At 35.9% G+C, this 20,307-nt stretch overlaps 1 protein-coding gene across 2 annotated transcripts in view; it reads left to right on the forward strand.

Moving 5' to 3' along the window:
* LOC139685782 (RNA exonuclease 1 homolog) overlaps nt 1-20,307 on the forward strand; it is a 70,766-nt gene that overhangs the window by 15,599 nt on the left and 34,860 nt on the right. Inside the window, exons 4-6 of one of the 2 annotated variants that reach the window (XM_071582897.1) lie at nt 936-1,070; nt 5,457-5,532; nt 12,415-12,537. In XM_071582897.1, the coding sequence (XP_071438998.1) occupies nt 936-1,070; nt 5,457-5,532; nt 12,415-12,537 (334 nt within the window). The remainder of the gene's footprint in view (nt 1-935; nt 1,071-5,456; nt 5,533-12,414; nt 12,538-20,307) is intronic. The other variant, XM_071582898.1, reaches the window with a different exon arrangement.

Consider the following 20,307-nt stretch of genomic DNA (forward strand, 5'->3'; position numbering starts at 1 on the left):
GCCATGGTATGAAAGAATAAGTGGCCATAAACAAGTGATGAAAATTTTTTTGTCTACTTATATCAGATTTTTAGAATGGGAAATCGCTGTTTTAGCAATCAAAAATATCAGTCAGTAATGATGCACTCTTTTGTCTAAACATTATCTTACGGTATATATTCTGACATATCACTATTTTTAAAATGTTTTATGTGCACATATATTTATATTTTTAAACATAGTCTCACTTTAAGTTGATACACTTTTCCAGTGATGCCTTTAACTTATTTAATCCTTACCAATAGTATCTGACGTATTTCTCCCCTAAACAGGCATTTACTTAAGCAATAACCTCCAACTTTTATGCAGGAGTCCTGCCATTTTCGTTATGAGTTAGGAAGGTTTTCAGACAGCCCTAGTAGATGGATATCTTTTAGAAATTAGCCAAAAATTGCTCAAGGTACCTCAATACATGTATTTCCATTGAAATCCCAAAGATATGCGTTTCATGGAAACCATAATTCCCATTTAGAGAAATGTATGGAGAAAATAAAAATTAGGTAACTCTGATGTATGAGTTAGTGGTTTCCTGGCAAATTGCTGTGGGAAAGGCTACTCAGGTGTTCCTACGGGTCAGTTCCTCCAACGATATGACGCCAGTGTTTTGGAAAACGAGTCATTTTCCATCCTCGGGGATCATCATCAGCTCTGAGGATGGAAAACAACTCGTTTCCGGAAACGTTGGTGTCAACGCTGGAGGAACTGACCCAGTGGAAGATCCAAGTGGCCTTTTCCACAGGTAACTCTGAGCTTCAACACCCTTATACTATGTATTGCATACTAGAAAAAAGAAGAGAAGTATAAGTAAATAATTATTTGCCTGTATGTTTTTTATCAATTTTATCAATTGTGGTGTATATTTCATTGTGCAAATGCTTCTTCTTCATCTCTTTCAGAAAACTGAACTATCTGAGAAGGAACCAGAGGGTACTGACTCAGCTCTTCCTGCCAAGAAGCGCTTGGCTCATGAAGGAGCTGCATTTTTGGCCAAAAAAACTGTTGTGCCAAGGAAATTATTTGATCCTGCATTGGTATGTTAATCCTGAATTCATAGTATTCTATTAATTTGAATGCTTCTAGGGAAAAAATGAATGTGCCCAAAAAGCATTCATGGACTGTCAATAGAGTGTTTTTTTTTAATTTTGCTGAATTGGTATCATTAAATAATAATATTTATAGAATAAAATACTTTGTGGTGTGATGAGATTTTACAAAGCTTTCAGGTTCAGTGAGTTTAAAGATTTTGATTAAATTGATTTCAATGGAGACTTACACCGACAATGTAAAAAATACATAAATTTAGTATTATGCCACTTTGGATTTTTAAATTTATAGATTTAATTATTTTAATTGATGGTGTTTGATATGCATGCTCTGAAATTTTCTTGAGCTTTCTTTTCTTTCTGAAAAATGTCATTGTTGCTCTACCAACTCACTTTTAAATAATGGGATTGATTTTTTATAGATATATGAACAATAAGATTTTTTATATCTATATTTTTCATAGAAAAGATAAGACCTTTAGTACCCTGTCTGCCTCCTCGTGACAAATTACAAATTCTTAGCCCACTTCCCTGAGGCTTCCCCCCCCCCCCTCCGGGGAGCCTCAGGGAATTGTCGGGTTTGTGGCTCAAAAAAGATCACCTATAAACTTTAGTTTTAACATTGAATGACTTTCATCGCCATTTTCTTATTCATTGAATTATAAGACCCAGGTATTAACTGTTTTGTATGACACTATCAGTCCGATGATATGTATGTGTGTGCCTGTAGCTACTCTAAGTCACATATCCCTTACATTTCTTTTTTTCAGCTATGACCGCTAAGAAGGGGAATATTTTCTCAGATGATCAAGTCAAAGGGATATTTTGAAAGTGATAATAGAATTATTAATAGTAGTGATTAATTAATATTAATTAATTAAAATTAATGTAATAATTAAGAGAGTGATTTTGATAGATAGGATTATTTGGGCAATTATTATCGGTAATCTACCAGTTTAGGTAGGCTTTGATGGACACAAGCTGCCAAAGGGTACGGCAACAATTCCCTTCTTGCTCTTAAGAAAAAAACCTGGCATCCAATATTACAATAATCTCCTCATTAGTGCTACATACTTCCTTCCATCCATCATTCTATCAAACATGCCATCCATTTCTACCCCTTCCTTGTTTGCCTTAAGTTTTCCCCTCTGTCACCATCTTCAAAATTCCATCCCCAATCAGAAAGCTCTGCTTTCGTCTTTCTCTCCTCTTTTTGATTTTTCTTAACAATCCTCTCTTCTCCCTGACCATGCCTTGTGCTTCTCCTCTGCACACTTAATCTTTTCCATTTTATTCCACACCCTTATTTCAAAAACCCCTATTCTATGCCTATCTTCCTGCTTCAATGACCATGTTTCTGCACCATACAAAACCATGCTCCATTGCAAGGTTTTGACAAGCCTTTTCATAACATCCTTAATCAAAATCTCTGTCATCGGCTCACTTGCCCTTGTAAGAGATTCTTTCCCCATTGCAATCTCATGTCTCTAATACTTCAACCATTCTGGCCAAAGTACTTCTAAACAAGATAAGATAATCCACCTGCTGTAGTTTTTGCCCTCCTATTTTAACATTTAGCTTAGCTTTCCCCCTCCTAGAAAATTGCATAACCTTCGTTTTACTTACATTTTTTCTCATCCCATACCTATCACTCTAACTTAACAATGCACTCTTCTGGGTTTGCAACCCCTTGCCTGACTGACAAATTAAAGCATAATCATCCTCAAACCTCATTTTATGAATTCCCTGCTTACTTTTGTTCCTATCTCCAGTTCTTCCCATGGTGCTGTAACCATTTCCTTGACATATGCATTAAACAGTGCAGGTGATAATGGACATGGTCTTACTCCTCTTCCTAGCTTTACCATCTAGACCCTCTATCTGCCACTTGTACCTGAGAATTCTTAGACAGGTATAGCTACCTCCAATCTACTCCTATTTTCTGCAATACATTAATCATTTGTACAAATTTATTCTATCATATGCCCTTTAAAAAATATACAAAACAGACAAATACATCCTGATAGCGTTCTATGATCCTTTCTATTAGTGATCTTATTACAGCAATAGATCATGTACCTCTCTGCTTCCTGAATCCAAACTGATCATCCGCTGAGTGATTATTTGCCCTCCTCTCCATCCACTTGCTGATGGAGAGGAGGGCAAGAGCCACTTTAGCTGTGTGTGAAATCAGACATTCTGTAGTCTGCATTCATTGCTGCCTTACCCTTTTTTGGAACAGGAAGTTTTCCAGCAAAATTCTTCCCCCATAAATTCTATGAATTGTTGATAAAACTCTTCTTCCCACACTTTCCTAAACCTTTAAGTAGTTCCGCGGGAATTTTGTATGCCCCCACAGCCCTAATTGATTTCAATCCCTCAATGCTCTTTTTATCTCACCTTCTAGTAAGCCTGGACCTAACCTATCCTCATCTACATCATATTCTCTCTGTCTAATCTTGGTTGGTTAATTTCTTTGCCATACAGCTCTACTATATATTTCTTACACCTGTCTTGGATGTTTTCCTCTTCAACTAATATTTTTCCTTGCATATCTTTGATTGGTTGCTACGATAATCCCTTCTTACTCTATGACACATCATTAACTTTTTGTGTAGTGTACAAATTTCACCCTTTCTGTGTAGACTTTCCATATCCTCATACTGGATTTTCCACCACGCTCCTTTTGCTCTATTTGTTACCCACCTCATATAATTATTCAACCCCCTATACTTCCTATAAAAATACGGTAATCAAACCGAAGGTCGGTTTGGTAGGTGATGGTAGAGTTCACCCAGTTCTAAGCCCAACGGACGTGTGAAATTCGCATATCTTTTCCCAGTGCCGTCTATGGTTTCCCAGGAAGATCTGGTTCCCAAAAAATCACAAAGCTTGAGTGGAACTGAGGGTTCTGAGAGAGGCATACCTAGGAATTGAAACCGGGCCCTCCGGTCTGTAGTCGAACTCTCTACCCCTGGATTACCGCAATCCGCTGTACTTCCTATAATATAGGCAAATTGATCACACTGTTCCTTAATATTTGCCTAACCTTAATATAGCCTAACTGATACCTTTCTGATTTGCCTGGCATTTTCCATTTATAACTCCATGTATAACATGTATAATGTCCAAACCAAGTTTTGCTGATGATTTTCCCCTGTCTCCTGCAGAACTCATTTGCTTTCTCCCAATGATCATTCCTTGTTCCTAAACTGTATTCCCTCACCTCACTTCAATCTCTTCTTTTGCAGACCATCGCTATCCAGTCCCCCAATATCACCAAATGTATCTTTCTAGGTTCACCTCAGATTATTTCCTTATAACTTATCATATACCTTATCGACTTCCTTCTTCCCGTGATTGCTTGGTGGAATGTATACCTGAACAGTGATCAAGTACATTGGCTCAGCTTTTACTTCTACAAATAATATTCCATCAGTAATATGCTATAGGTTTATTATTCTTCTACCTACCATTTTGTTCAGTGTGATAACCATCCCTCGCTGACTCTCTTCCCCTCTGCTTCATATTAGTCTTCAACCATCACTCCGGAAATCCCCGCTATCCTTCCATCTCACTTCTTAAAGCCCTAAAACATCTAAATTTCCTCTATCCGTCTCTCGCTCTAAATTTTCTAATTTTTTGGCCCTCATCATCCTAACATCATTTGTAAAAATCAATGAAAATCTCTCTCGACTTCTCACAAATGAGATTCTCATTATTAGTGTTACATTACTATTGCTTTTTTTATCCATATGAGGCACAACCTTTATTCTTGAGAATAGGTGCCCATTGCATTTATATTCTAGTCACTCTCTTTGAAGCTTTAATCTCCTTAATTATGCCCTTGTTCTTGAAGAAAATGCAAATTCTTGATGTCTACCAGTTATTGATGTGCTTACTAGATCAGCCACACTCACACTTTGTTCCCGTTTTTCAATGATTGAATTGTTCAACTTTTCACTTCTGCTGTTATTTTTATTCTCTTATTGCTTTCTTTTCATGGATTGTTCTTTGGGGTCACTTTTAAAGCTTTGCAAAAAAATGCTATAAAATTTTGCACAAGAAATCACTGATTATGTCTGAATGCAAGTTTGGAAAAATTTGTGGTCACCTAAGTTGCTAAGATGCTAGTGAAATGAGTGCTTAGCACAAACTGAAGTAGCAGGGTCACAATCATTCTGAGAATTCCCCTCTCCTCATTTTTTTTGCAAAAAATTGCTCATTAAGCGAGTCATGTTCAGGACCTATAGTATTGCTCATTATGTGAATTACTCGCCTCGCGAGGTGCTCTTTAAGTTTAGAGTCCAGTATATCATAGAAGTTTTTATTTAATTAAATGTTTATTAAAAGGTTGCAATTTGCCACTTTCAGGCAATGGTGAATCGATTGACAAAAGCAAAGGAGCAACTCCCAGAGGTTCAGTTGTTACAGCCAAAGACAATACCAGGTAACTTAATTTATTCTTTTTGCTTGTCACGGACAAAAGAATCAAGCTCTGGTATATCAGGGCTTGTGTATTATGTGAGCTGGTGTTTCAGTGCGTAGCACATGCTGCTGCTACCTTCAGAGTGACAAATTTGGTTCTGGATGGTACCCAGACATCATTAGCCAGGCCCAGATTGCATGGATTTTCGTGGTTTTAGATTTATTCTGGGGACAGTTGATAGAGCAAGATTTTGCCCACCCTCTTTCTCCATCTATAATGCATGATTTCATCTGAATGATGGCTCTTGTGAATGTTATATACTCTTATACCAGCCAGCCTTTGGCTCAATAAGCATTGTTCATTTTTCATTTTGCATTTAGATTATTACTAGCTTCAGCTGCATGTGTAATATTTTTCAGCTTGTTGGCATATGCTCTACACTCATCCATTGTTTTTTTATTGTAATAGATTTTTATTGATGCGGAAAGGAATATCTTGAAGGAGAAGAATTTAAAATATAAATCAGTTGTCTAGATTTTGGAATCACCTCACAGATTGACATGCAACCAAGAATAATGAATCGTAAGGTGATTGAATGTGAAATTTGAAGGAATATAATGCCCTCTTTGATCATCCATGCCACACAGTATATTGGCCATGTCACCCATCTGGTGAAGTTTTATAGTGCAACCTTTCACATATTTGTTATTTTCATGGAATCATGAAAAGTAGTGCCTTAATTTTTTCGTGTTTTTCAATCCCAGAGGTTGTATTAGGGATTTAATGTAATGGATGGCTCATTTTTAGAAACTGGTCTGGAATAGTGAAAGCGTACATTTTTTCACAATGGATGTTGATAATTGGTTTGAAAATAACAGATGCTGTCCATGGTGGCTGACGGGTATTCCAGTAATAATATGTGGACTCCTGTTGTGATCTTTCACCCCCCTTGGATGCAGAAAACCAGTCTAAACAATGAACTCTTATGCTAATGTGGAACTTGTGGATGGAACTCCTGCCCCTGTTGTAAATATTGTGCTGTTGTGTTATGTATTTTCTAATAATAAGGCTGGGTTTCAATGTGACCTTAGCTGCTGATAGAGATCACAACAATTTTTGTCATCTTACGAAGGGTGTTATGCTTGGTCTATTGGTGAAGAGTATATTTGAATTTATTTATTACGACAAAAGAGGTAGATTTTCATTTAGATCTTTGCTCTATCCCTGTGTATGCCCGAAGGTGCTTACTCTGTTCAGCTTGTTAGGCAAATATGGTGTGATTTCAGTAATTTCCTTTTGTTGTACAACAACATAATTTGTTAATGTTCCAAGAGCTGGTTTTCTGCAGATCGCGCCTCTTCATTCATTATTTTCGACTTTCATTCTGTTGCTGTCTTTAGGAGGCTGTTTAACCTCATATATGTTTTTAATTTGGTTCATTTTTGCAAAATACATACCCTTAAAATTTATTTCTTCACCTGAATTTCATAGGATTTATTCATTAGTTACCTGTCTATGACCAATTGGATTTATTAATTCTTTAGCTCCATATTCCATCACTTTCAAGCTTTCCTTTACTACTGACATTGTAAGCCCACATATCTCCCCCACAGATAAGTATCTCCCATTAATTTGTTTTCATGGGGAATTTCCTTACAACAAGACTTATTTTATTAGCTGCTGGAAAATTTTCTTCAGGTGGAGTGCCTTTCCTCCCAGTGCTATTCCGCTCACCAATCTTGCTTCAATCATCACTGGTGTTCCTGCTCCCATAAAAAATCTTCCATTTGCCCTTTTTTTGATGCCTTCAATTTGTAGCATTTGCCTTTGATGTACTGTTGGCCATTTTTCAGACTTTCCTCTATTTATCTTCCAAGTTTCACTTCTTATTAGCATTTTCCCATGAAAATGAACCTCCTCTTCAGATCTCCCTTTTCTGTTGGATTTTACATAACAGGATGTAAAATAATGAGTATTTTCATGCAAATAAATTCAAAAATGATAATTTTTCATAGAGAATTTAATTGTTTCTATTAGGGACCAAAGGTGAAAATGCCACTTTTTAATGTTTCTTTCAATGTACATACTTCGCACTTGTACATGTATGTGTGTGCACTCTTTGAACCACTGCTCTCTTTTGGAGGTCACCCCTGTTTGTTTTTTGGTGTAGTTAGTATCCTGTTCCAGTGATTGTTATCATATATTTCCTCTGAATACACCAATGAGTCAAATGAACCTGGTTCTTTTGCTGCTTTTTTGTCAGATAAGCCTTGAGTTTTTCATTAGCAATACCAGGAGTAGAAGTATGACATGTGGATGTCAGGCAGCGGATGGCGCATCAGTGCAGTTTGTGGTATTAAGATTAGGCACTCATGCCATTTTGTTGTGCCATCAACAAGTGTCAGATGCACACAAGTGATGAATTGAAAAAGTATTTGCATGGTGTTGTGTTGCTGTGTTTAATAAGTCAAAATTTTTACTAAACAAAGAACATTCGCGGGCAGCAATCAATTTTTGCTTTCATTTGGAAAAAAACTACTGCTGAATCATACAGATTACTTCGAGAAGCTTATGGTAAGCATGCTCTACCGCAAGACATGTGTGAACGATGGTTTTGGCATTTCAAAAGTGGTGAATTTGATGTTGCAGGCAAGGAATATGGAAAATCACAAAAAAAGGTTTGAAGATGTGGAATTGCAAGTGTTGTTAGATGAAGATGATTCACAAACACAAAAACAACTCGCAGAGCAATTGAGTAGCTGTTCCCAATTGCCTACGAGTGATGGGATAGATTCAGAAGACCAGCAGATGGGTACCACATTACTTGAGTGACAGGCAGATGGAGAGGGGCACCTCTCTATCTGCCTCTTAAAAACACACATGAAATTTTTCTTGCGCGATGTAAAAGGAAGTTATTTGTGCAATGTATTGCTACTGGGGATGAAAAGTGGATTATTTTGAGAATCCCAAGGGCAAAAAATCATGGGTGGACCCAGGACCAATATCCACATCATTTGAATCACTTTGGCAGAAAGATGATGCTCTATGTTTGGTGGGACCAGAAGGGTGTGGTCTATTATGAGCCATTAAGACCTGGTGAAATGGTTAATATTGAGTGCTACCAACAATAATTGTTCGATTTGAACCTTTCACTGCTTGAAAAAAGGACCAGAATATCAAGAGAGTTAACTTAAGGCCTTTTTTCTTTATGACAATGCTCCATCACGTATGGCAAAACAACCACGCTCAAATGCCCATGCACCACTCGAATCCGTTAAGTCAAATTTTTAGAGTATATATATTGGGGTGAATTACAATGGGTTTTGATGTAGGAGGCATGCTTTAGTAGTAGCTATTTCTGACATTTTACTTTTATAGTGTACTCTCGTAGTGAAATGGTTCTGAGTACACAGCATCAATGATGCAACCTTTCATTTGGAATGCTCATCTGGACATTATCCAGGCTCATTTCAGGGTTTAATATACAGTAAACTCGATTATCAGTGCATGGATTATCTGTTTTGCAGATTATTCATGTTACTCTCTTCCAAGCACCTTGAAATTCTAATAAAATTTGACGGTAAAAGTAGTTATATACTTTAAAATTTTGATATACTTTTAAAAAAATACAAGTTTAAAATACCCTGGATTTCTTGAAAGTTTTTAATTTAATAAAATCAAAAGTTATAGTAGTGTTCAATGTTTTAATTGGAAAAATTTTGGCTATCCGTACTTTCCCATTATTGTTTCCCTCACATTCATTTCCCCAGAGAATTCCGTCCGGAAAATAAGTGTACTGACTCCTGGGCCCAGCCCAGGAGTCAGTACACTTTTTTTCCAGACGAACCCTGTATGTTTGAAAAAATTTGTGATCACTAGCAAAACTAAGATACTAGCAGAACAAGTGTTAAACTCAAACTGAAGGAGCAGGAGTGCAATAATATCGGGAATTCTGTTCTCTCTGTCATTTTTTATGCAAAAATTTGCTCATTGAGGGAGTCATTTTCAGTAACAATGTTTTTGCTCGTCACGTGAATTACTCAACTACGAGAGGTGCTCCTTAAGCGAGATTCCATTGTATATCATAGGGTAATAAGCTGTATCATGGGCATTACTTGTGATACTGAGTTTCTTGTTGCATGCCTTGGATTTACTTCAAGATTCCGCTGTATCTCTAGACTCTTAGACCCAGTAGTTATTGCTTTTATTTTGCTGTAGTAGTTATTATATAATAGACTTAATTACATATGAGAAAATGTGACTAACAGAAGCATCTGTTAATAATTGATTGAGATGAGAAATAATCAACTTTGCAGAATCAGGGATGATTTTGTGTAAGGTGAACATGATTACTTCATAGCTAATAATAACTAGGTTCCCATGTTACTTGGTCATCTTCAGGTGACCTGGAGACGACGAAGTAATGTGGGAGCCTATGCCTATGCCAAAATATATTTGATTAACAGTGGAATAGTGTATTTTTATTTGCTGCTAATCAATCATGAGTAGTAATAATTTTAGGGATCATATTTAAACAATAGTTGCAGTACTTGGAATTATATAGCTAAGGTCATTTAACTCATTGTTTCTGTCAATGACAGAGTACTTGTATGTATCATTTCACGTATAATATTGGCTTTTAAAAAATAGGCTGCTGAGGTCAGTTGTAGGTGCAATTCTATAATGTCAGGTGTTTCGTCATCCATTTCCTCATTTTCAAGTTGTCATATATGGTTAATAAATAACTGATGAAGAATGTAACAGTGGAAAAAAATATTTTTTGAATCATCAATTTGGTATTCATTGTACGAGAATTAAAGTTCAAGAATTCTGAATTTTTTTTCTGGAAAAAATTCTGCTTTGCATACCCCTAATAATTATACTTAATTTTATGAATATAGTTTTCAATTAACACTCTTAAAAAATATCTTTTGTTTGCTCAATAAGTACTTTTCAATGCATATAGCTTTATTTTTGTAAGACATTTTTAGTCCAAAATGTAAGCATTTATTTAAAGAATAAAAGAAGGAAAATGAAAAAATCTCCATTTCTTTCATCCAAATCTGCAAACATATGAATCTTACAAGTAGCATAATTTTTAGAAGGAAAATATAAACCTGGTTGGTCATCCTGATGGTGACATGCTGGATATTAAAAATTAAACATAAAAAGATATAAGGTGATTGATAACCCATTATTTACGCAGGATGTCATTTGAAGACAGAAAACAACTGTTGGAAACAAAGTTACATTACATAAGTGTCTATGAGTTTATGATATGGAGAGATAATTTCTGGTTTCCATCGATTTCCATCATCTTATGGGCATTAATAACCAGCTGAAAGTATATCACAAGTTTAGCACCTGGGTCAAGTTTTGCTGTAGTGTATGTTTAGAACCAGGAGTTTCCAAGAATTTTTTCGTGACATCATGGCATATGTATGTCTTGTATTAATATTTTGAAGGGGAAAAATCACTATTTTTCCAACTTAATAGTATTTAGATGAAATGTCACTGTTGCCAAATTCAGGTTCATCACCACTGCTGTTAAAGTGAGTAGATGATTATATATTTCATTTTATAACGTAATACCTAAATCATCTGATGAGGATTTTTTTTCTCATGAAGAGAAAGAAGACATTTGCCTGCTCTGTTCCAAGAGAAAATGAAATTGATCATTAACAGATTGAAGATATTAATTTAGTGTTCACTGACTGCTTTATGTAAACCCATATTATGTAGTCTTAACTAGGATAAGCTTATTCTTGAACTGCAAAAAAATTCCATTAGATTCTTACATGTCTCAGAACATCTGACTTGCATGACTGGATAAATTAGTTATCAATTATAGTTGTAGTAATAAATTACAGTAGTGCATCTTACCGTTTTCTGAAAATGTATTGCAATTTCTGAATTTGCATCCTTGTTTTATGCTGTATCACCTGTTGTCACTGTCTGCTGTTACCTGCTTGGTGGGATTATTCATAGTATTCTTGTAACTATCAAATAAATCCTCGCCACTGTTTTTGTATGTTAATCTGAGGAAGGGCAAGAGGGTTGCTGGGTTGCTGGTGAAATCCTATGCATCTAATTTTTTGTTATGTAAGACCATTAATGTCAATATTGTTTTGAGTCTATATTCTTCAGAATAAGCTGAAATATGCATGTATAAGATCTTGATGTAGTGTTATCTCACTTGAAAATGAATTTATTCATTAGTGAGAATGTTACGGGGTGGTGTTGACAAAACCTGTGTCCTTCATCTTCTCCACAAGAATCACTCACCTGCACATTAGGTGTTATTAAATCCCATAGCAAAATCACCTTATTTCACTGCTTACATATGTTTTAATTATCATGAATGGTTATTACAAAATGATTGAAAAGTGAAATAAGGAAAGAAGAGAATTGTGGTGTTTGGGACCATTCTTACCATGCAGGGAATCTTTTTCATAATTTAATGAATGTTGAAACAGATGTAGAGATTTTTGGATTTTTCTTCTCTAATGCACAGTCAGTGATATCAAAGAGAGTAGGAAACATTTATCAGTATCATTCTAAATGCCTGGGAACACTCCTCCATGAGTTATCCTTTTTTCAGTTTTCTTCCATAGAAGCATCTAGAACTGGAAGTAATGAGATAACCACATATTTTGAGAAGCAGTTGTAAGATGGAAACAAGAAAATTGTGCCATTTTGATTTCTTCAAAAGCAAAGTTAGTTTGACTACTCATTTTGGTACATCTGTTGGTCCTTGGTCCTTGCCTCACATAATGCCCCTTTGTCTCCTGTGCATTTGCAAGCTAGTTTTACGTAGCACCTCTGTAGTTGATTGAACTAGATATTTTTTCAGAACATTAACATAAAATATTGAAATTGTAGAAACCCTTCTTGGCTCATTAGGCACTAAAGGTGGTATGTCATTGGTGTGCTCCGTGTCAGCATCTCACCGCAGTAACCTGCAGCTGAGGCAGGGCACATGGCCGAGTGTAATGACTCATACGTCTCACCTTGCAGTCAACAAAGGTCAGTTCATTGTTCTTAAAATAGCCAATCTAGGTCGGCTGCAGAAATAAACCTATCAGCATGACACCATCCTTCAATGCTTTGCATTCTGATTGGTCTCGAAGCATTTGAGTCATAGATGCATGAAGTTGTCTTGTTAGATTGTGTTGTTAGACACAGTGTCAGGGATTTTCCAGAGAAAACCTTTTTTACAAATAGAGTCTATTGCATTCATCCATAGCATCAGAATACAGGAAATAGATTGAACAGTGATATCTGGCATCTAACTAAAATTGTATGCTCATCATATGAAAAAGGATTACAGCTGTATGGTCTCTGAACCCTCCTCATGGACTACAACCTTTACATGATGGAAGGGCTTGTGCATTCTAATGATCCCTAGAGCTGTGCTGGTGAGAGCAAAAATATTTGCTCCTGATGGGGTCACCCAAGCCAGATAGGTTGAAGGTTAGCATCCAGACGAAAGATGGTCCACACAGTGTCTATTCTTCAGTGAGGCACCTGCATCTGACCCCAGTGGGGCGGCCATTGAGTGAGTGTCAAGTTGAAAACACTATTGATGAAGGCAATGGGAAGCAATCTCAATTACCTATTTTCCTTAGAATTGAATGATTGTGTAAAAAAATGTGATGCTCAATTTCTGTGCTTAGCAAATGCCGAGGGTATGAACAGCATTGTTTCTAATTTCCTTAATGTGTGAACACTGAATTCCAGGGGAAAAACCTTAAGAGTCCTGCTCTGCACTCGAGAAAAATAAAGTGAACTGGTACTCATTAAGGAAAACTGAAGAACTTTTAATTGAAATAACTTCAGGAGCTCAGTAACTTCAACAAAGTCACCTGCTGATGTACATTTATGTGTGAGAATTTCACAGACTAAAAATCCTTTGATTTGCCTGGAATTTTCTTAGTGCATGCATATGCATTTAAGCATAGATGAATGAGACACATGATATGAATGATTTCAACAAGAGAGGCTAATACAAATAGGAAAATGTGAGATCTTTAGTGTTGTGATTATGTAAACTCCTAGGATAGATGACATTCACTCGATAGTTAATTCATAACAAGCATATAATATCATAGGGTGTGAATTAGTTAATAAAAACACTGGTTAATATTTTCCAGATGAAGTCTTCTGTTATATATAGCTTCTGAGACAATGGAAGCAAGTTAAATACATTTCCATAATATCTAATAACTAGTGCAAGGTGCTACCCAAAGTGTTGAAGAATTTGTATATTCTGCTCAAATGAAAAACAGCAAGAGGTTTTCCCACTTTACCACTTGGTGCACCTTTCAGTCTCTACTCGGCCAAGTTTCATCATCGAAGGTGCAGCTTGTTTTGAGTTATTGCTGCTTGCATTGCAACACGTTCTTGTGTTTATGCAAATTTCTAATTGGCTGATGCTACAAAGGAAGGGATTTGCATCAAATTCTGTTTCAAGCTCAAGAAAACTCCGGCTGAAAACTACTGCATGCTGAAGAAGGCTTTTGGTGATATTGCCTTGAGTCAAGCAAGAAAATTTGTTTGGTTAAAGCATTTTAAGGAAGACTAGGATTCTGTGAAAGATGGCAAACATTCATGTCAACTTGTTGACATGGGCAACACCAGAAATGATCATGTAGGTGAATGAAGTAATTTGGAAATACAGAAGGAAGACAATCCTTGAAGTTTGTGGATGACTTGAAATGTCATACAGAACTTACCGACTAATTCCAGCTGATGAGCTGATCAAGATATGAATTGCGGCATAGTTAGTCTCTTGTCTTCACATCAGGGATCAGTGAGACCTCTCGATTCTGGTGGATTGAGCTGCAAGAAGCAGTAGGAGATGATCCAGATGTCCTGTCCTGAATAATTACAGCTGATGAATTTTGGGTCTATGGTTATGACCCTGAAACAAGCAGCAATTGTCTCAGTGGCAGACATTATTCTTGCCAAGGCCAAAAAAAGCCTGCCAAGTTTGCAGCGACATTGTTGATGCTTATGATTTTTTTTTGATATTGGAAGAATTTTATGTTAGTAGTTTGTTCCACACTGCCAGGCTGTCAATTGGCAGTTTCACTGTGAGGTTTTGATGAAACTGGGACAAGTTTTGGCACCAAAGGCCCGAGTTGTGGAAAACAATGACTGGATGCTCCACCATGACAATGTGTCCACCCACAACCTTGCTCGATTGTCTGGACCTATCCCCTGAAATGTCTACATCTTTCCAAAAATGATAATTAATTTGACAGGGTGGCGTTTTGACTCTATTGAAGAGATCCAAGTGGAATTACAATTGGTCTTGAACACTCTGCAGCCTTCAGACTTTCAGGAGGGATTAAAAAAATGGGAAAATCACAGGGAGCATTGTGTACATGTGGGAGGGGCTACTTTGATGTTGACTAGAAACTAGAGTGCTAGGTAAGTTTTATGCTTTGTACAAGAACATTCTTGGAAATTTTGGGTTCTTGTAAAAGTATTTAGGAAGTAAACTGGAAATATAATCACTTATATTTGTACATTCTTCATAGCAAAAACAGGATACTAGTAAATTTAGAGTTGGATCAGCTTATTTGCCACCCATTTTTTATAAACTGTAATATAATGTCAGCTGCCAACAGATGCCATACATATATGCAGTTGAGCCCTGATGAAGATATGTAAATAAGTTGCGGGCTTTTAATGAATACCTTTTATTAATTTTTGAATTGTGAATACAATCATTCCAAATGTAATGTTTTAGTAATTTTGTATGTGTGGCCACAGAAAAGATTTATTCCTTTAATTTCATTCATGTGATTCAAGGCATTGAAATCTGCAGTATCACACCAATGCACCCACCTGTGAATGTTATTGTATAAATGGCTATTGGAATGGTGCGTTAAAAAGCTAAGACTAAAATTCACATGAAGCTAGGTCTGGACTATAGGCAGGATGAGGGACACACTCCACATTGGTTTTTAAGTTATTCAGCAACAACGCTTGCGATACTTGGCTATGCATTGTAGTGATGCAACATCCCGTCTGTTACTTTGAAATGTGGCCTTTTGTGAGTGATTTAGCCGACGTTAATTTTCAGTGCATCCATTAAGTATGCTCTGTTCACAGTTGTGTTTGCTGATATGGTATGCTGCTACATCATATCCTGAATATTGAATAAGATGCATGTGTCCATAACTTGTCCAGTAAAAGTTCCAATGTTGGCTTTTTGGTATTAGTGATGTGGGAGATTTCCACATACATCTTTGCTGTTTGCTCTCAGGATCCAAAATGATATAGTCAAGTTTCATCAGAATTAATAACCTAATAATTGAACTCCTTATCATCCTGTGATGTCCACTTCGGCTGCAAGCAAACCAGTATGCACTTGTCATGCTGTTCGAGTATGAGCAATCTCAAAATTTGCAGCACAAAAAAAATATCATGTGCAAATTTTGTGTTTACAACATGTGGGAAGCAACCAATGAAATTTTCACCATTTCTGTTAGTGCTCTTAATGTTATTTGATGATCTCCAAATGGCAACAGAAATGCCAGTGTGTACTTCTGTAAGAAAAGTAACTTGAGCTCTGAGTCTAGCTTCATCTGAAATTGAATATCTCCCTTTTTATAATATTTTCAACCATATTCTTCCTATGCTATAGCTAGAATAGACTCTCCATTAGCTGTCTGTAGCATAACATAGGCCTTACCACAATTTTTTTAGGCAAATGCTAATTTTGCAATGCAGCATCGTATTACTTTGAAGGCAAAGTGAACATGTTCCAACTGTCACCAGCTGCCTCTGATGCAATATTTGAGTCAGATGTGTATTAATGAAACTCTTACTTTATACACATTTTAAGCAAAGTTAATCACCTAAAATTTAATGTTTTCCCGATAAAGTTAAAATTTTTTATTGAACAGCTCTTTTACAAATCCCTCACTTTCCTTGTGTTACTTTTGCCAAAGTGCTTATATCTTGTGCCACTTTTACTGAGCAATTAAGCTCCCCTTTCAACATTTTATTCAGCAGGTCACTCCTCCACAGCCCTTCTATAACCTCTAACCAGTAAAAATCTGCTACCTACTTCACCAGAACAACTCACGTCACTTCTATGAAAATTGTCTCATTGCTTGCTCCTATGGATAAGAAGATGTTTATGAGCCTTGCAATAGATTTTTCAACTTTAAGATTCTCCATTCGTATTGATGCTTAGATCTTTGTGGGCTTTCTCTGAACTTTCATTCCTAGTAATTATTCCATTAATTTTACTAAAGCCATTAATAATTAGTACATGAACATCTATGAGAAGCTCAGAATTCATAACATGTCATAGGGAATTATATAGATGTCAGATTTTAGTAAATATTGTCATGCTTAAAATTTTCCCATCAAGGTGAAATATTTCACAATTACTTTTATTGAACCTGTTCATGTATCAGGCTTAACAGATACAGATAGTGAATGTAGGGTAATGATGGGCAGTGCCTGGCAGGGGATTAAGACAGGGATGTATGCTATCACTTATACTCATAAATTTGTATGGAAAGAAAAAGGTAAGCAAGGCATGGGGTGGGAAGTGTTGGAAGCAGGAGTAAAAGTAGGTAAGGAGCTCATCCAATCAGTTAATTTGCAGATGAGGAAGTGTTATTTACACAGTCAGCTGAAGAGTTACAATCATTAAAATGCAACAGTTTTGGTGTGTAAAAATCATTTACCTTGACCTGGTGAATGATTTTTACACTTTGGAATTGTTGCATTATAATGCATATTAGCAGATGACTCCGTCAGTAGTTAGTGTTGTGGCATCTCCCGGAGTTTCTTGGAAGTTAAAATCATTACTTAGCACATTGCAGAATTATGATTGGTATGGGATGAGAATTAATATGGAAGTAATGAAAATCTTCATTATTGGGGAGGCTAAGATATACATTAAATTTGGGGGATATTTATTCTAATAGAAATATGTAAGTAAAAGATTAATGGAAACTTATATTTGGAGCAAAGTTCTGTATCCCTTACAAACTTGATCATTGAGGCAAGAGGGTAAGTGTAGATAGGAGGCTTTCAAGATGTCAATGTGGGAAAGAATGGAGAAAATGTAATGGTTGAAAATGAAAACAAACAATGAAGTTCTAGGATTGATAGGAAAAGAGATATTTTTTGTGGAGAAGAGACTCTTGGGAGAAATTCAAAGGAGGCAGGACAGTCGTATTCAGGAGGCACTGAGACACAATGGAATGCTGAAAAGAGTAATAGAGAAGAGAGTTCTGGGAAAGTAATGTTGAGGGAGGAAACGTATAGGCATTTTGGATGGAATTAAGGGAAGTAGAAAGTATGCAGATCTGAGGTGTAAGTTATTGTACTTTATGGTAGGGTTTTAAGAATATTGCATATCACATTAGTTAGAGCCTAGGAATACTTTTTTTTAGTCTCAGGGTCCATCTTAAATCTGTCCTAAGCTAGTTGAATGCTGTTAAAGAAGTTAAAAATCTTAACTGACCAAAACCTGTATTTATCGTTGAACATGTAATTTTGGTTTTGGAAAAAATTGGGTGAAGTGCAGTTTTGGGCTATTTTCGTGTTCCAGTTATTCATATCATCAATCCATAAATGGCTGCTCCTTTCTGGATCCTATGTTGTCACAAGTGGTCAATCATAGCTGAATAAGAATGTGTTGTGTTGGAAAAGGATGTTGATTCATTAGGAAAATCCATGCTTTGTATATCCTCATCCCTAATAATGTTATTATGTATTATCACTATATTTTTGAATTCACATTTCTCTATTTTAGCCTGTTTTTCAAGGTTTAATATCCTTGTTTTGCATCTTTTTTTCAAAAGTCTCTTTTTTAATTCAGTCTTGCCAATCTGAGACGTGCGTTTTTCTTTTTCTGGGAGCAGATTGATGTTTGTTTCTTTAAATGGAAACATTGGTGTTTTTTACACAATTTAAAAATAAGTATGCTTTCGAGTTGGATCATTGAATGATTGATTTTAATAAAAGTAATAAATTACTAAAGTACATTCTCCAAATAAATGCGACCACACTCATTATGCTTAGCAAAATAGCAAAATGTTTGATATCATTGCTTAATTAGCATCCTAGTAGCTTCTTACATCCTATCACAATTTAATTGGGTGCTTAACTCTGTAACCCATAACTCGTAGAATTATTGCTCTAGGATATAGGGTGCATGCAAAACAAATTTATAGTGAAAAAAATCCATCCAATATTTTGTCCTTAAATAGCCTGTTAGCTCAGAATTTGGATGGAGAGTTGCATCATATATGTCATTATGGAATGAATGAAATATTTTTAAGTTAAACTTTTTATCAATTTGAATCAATATATATGCATGTTCAGACAAATTCTAAGTTCCTAATGGGTTTTACTTTGGTAAAAAATTAAAGCACATAATTGAGAAGTAAATTATCATCCCATAGGTTAAATTGAGTGAGGTTTTAAGTGTGTTGAAGATATTTCTACATTTTTTACACCTTTTAAAATTAATAGAATTTAATGCTGAACCTCCGGCCCAAATGATGCACTTTAATTTTTTATGTTCGAATTTACAAAAATACATACTTGTATCTGACAGAAAATCAAAGTATTTCAATGTTAATACTTAATACAAAAGACTTGTTAAATTAGAAAATTAGCAGCTATGTCAATGTTAGTTGTCCTAGAATCTGGATGAGATGGTGCAGTGGCTAATGTACTGCTTTTTCACCCAGAGTGGCATAGGTTCGAAGGTATCTCGATCCCTACTTGAGGTGCTTTTGGGAGAGCACTTCTATCCGTTGGATGGGATGTTAAGTTGTGGACCCCTTGGCGCCTTTCTTTAAGAGAAGTAGGCTAATGCCGATGCAGGGTTTCTCTCCACCCTTCCTCCATCCCCATCCATCCCCAATGGTGCAAATTACCTCAACTTTCAGTCACCTCCCCTAATAACTACTGCTATGAAGCCTGGAATGCAAATTTGATTTGTAAAAAACAAAAAAAGAATTAAAATAATTGGCTCATAATTTATTATGTATTCATAATTCTTTTTTTTACTCTTAAACATTCATTATTGCTGATGATTCGAGATTTTGTGAAAATCTAGGTCGGCATTATCATTTAATTAATTTGTGGCATGCCACCACCTTATTAGAGTGATACTTCGTAATATATGATGCAACATTTTCTCAGGCTTTCTCATGACATCCACATCACCTGTAGTCTGTGGCAGGTAACCCATAGAATCTAGGAGCTTCTTAAAGTCGCCGATGAAGTTCTCTGCTGCCTTAGTGCCACAGAGACATGGTGAAGCAGCAGCAATGTGTAACATCATGTTCTATTCTTTCCATTGATGGAACTTTTGGAATTATGAATCCAGAGTTCATATATAGAGAATAGGTCATATATAGAGGTCAGAACAGGGCAGTCATTGGAACGTAGTTTAATTTCCATTCTGGAGTTTCAGTTCACAGTTTTCTTTCCATTCTTCTATTATTTTACCCGTAGCAAATTATTTCATTTATTTTATCATGTGTATGCCTCAGTTTGACTTACTCTGCTCCAGCATTTCATGGGTAAAAGAAGTATAATTCTATTGATTATTCATTGCCAATTTCAACATCATTTATGAGGTTGACCTTAAAAGTTATTGGCCTGATAATGTAAACGACAAAATATGCTTCAAAAAAGTTTTATTTTTTTACATAATTGCCTTTAATATTGATAATTTCATCCAGCGGTGTTCTATTGCCATTAACCTGTCTGTATTATGTTCTTCCGGAAGTGATCTGGGGAATA

The sequence above is a fragment of the Hetaerina americana genome, unplaced genomic scaffold (genome assembly GCF_022747635.1).
Source record: "Hetaerina americana unplaced genomic scaffold, ioHetAmer1.1.p SCAF_12, whole genome shotgun sequence".
Taxonomy (NCBI): Eukaryota; Metazoa; Arthropoda; class Insecta; order Odonata; family Calopterygidae; genus Hetaerina; species Hetaerina americana.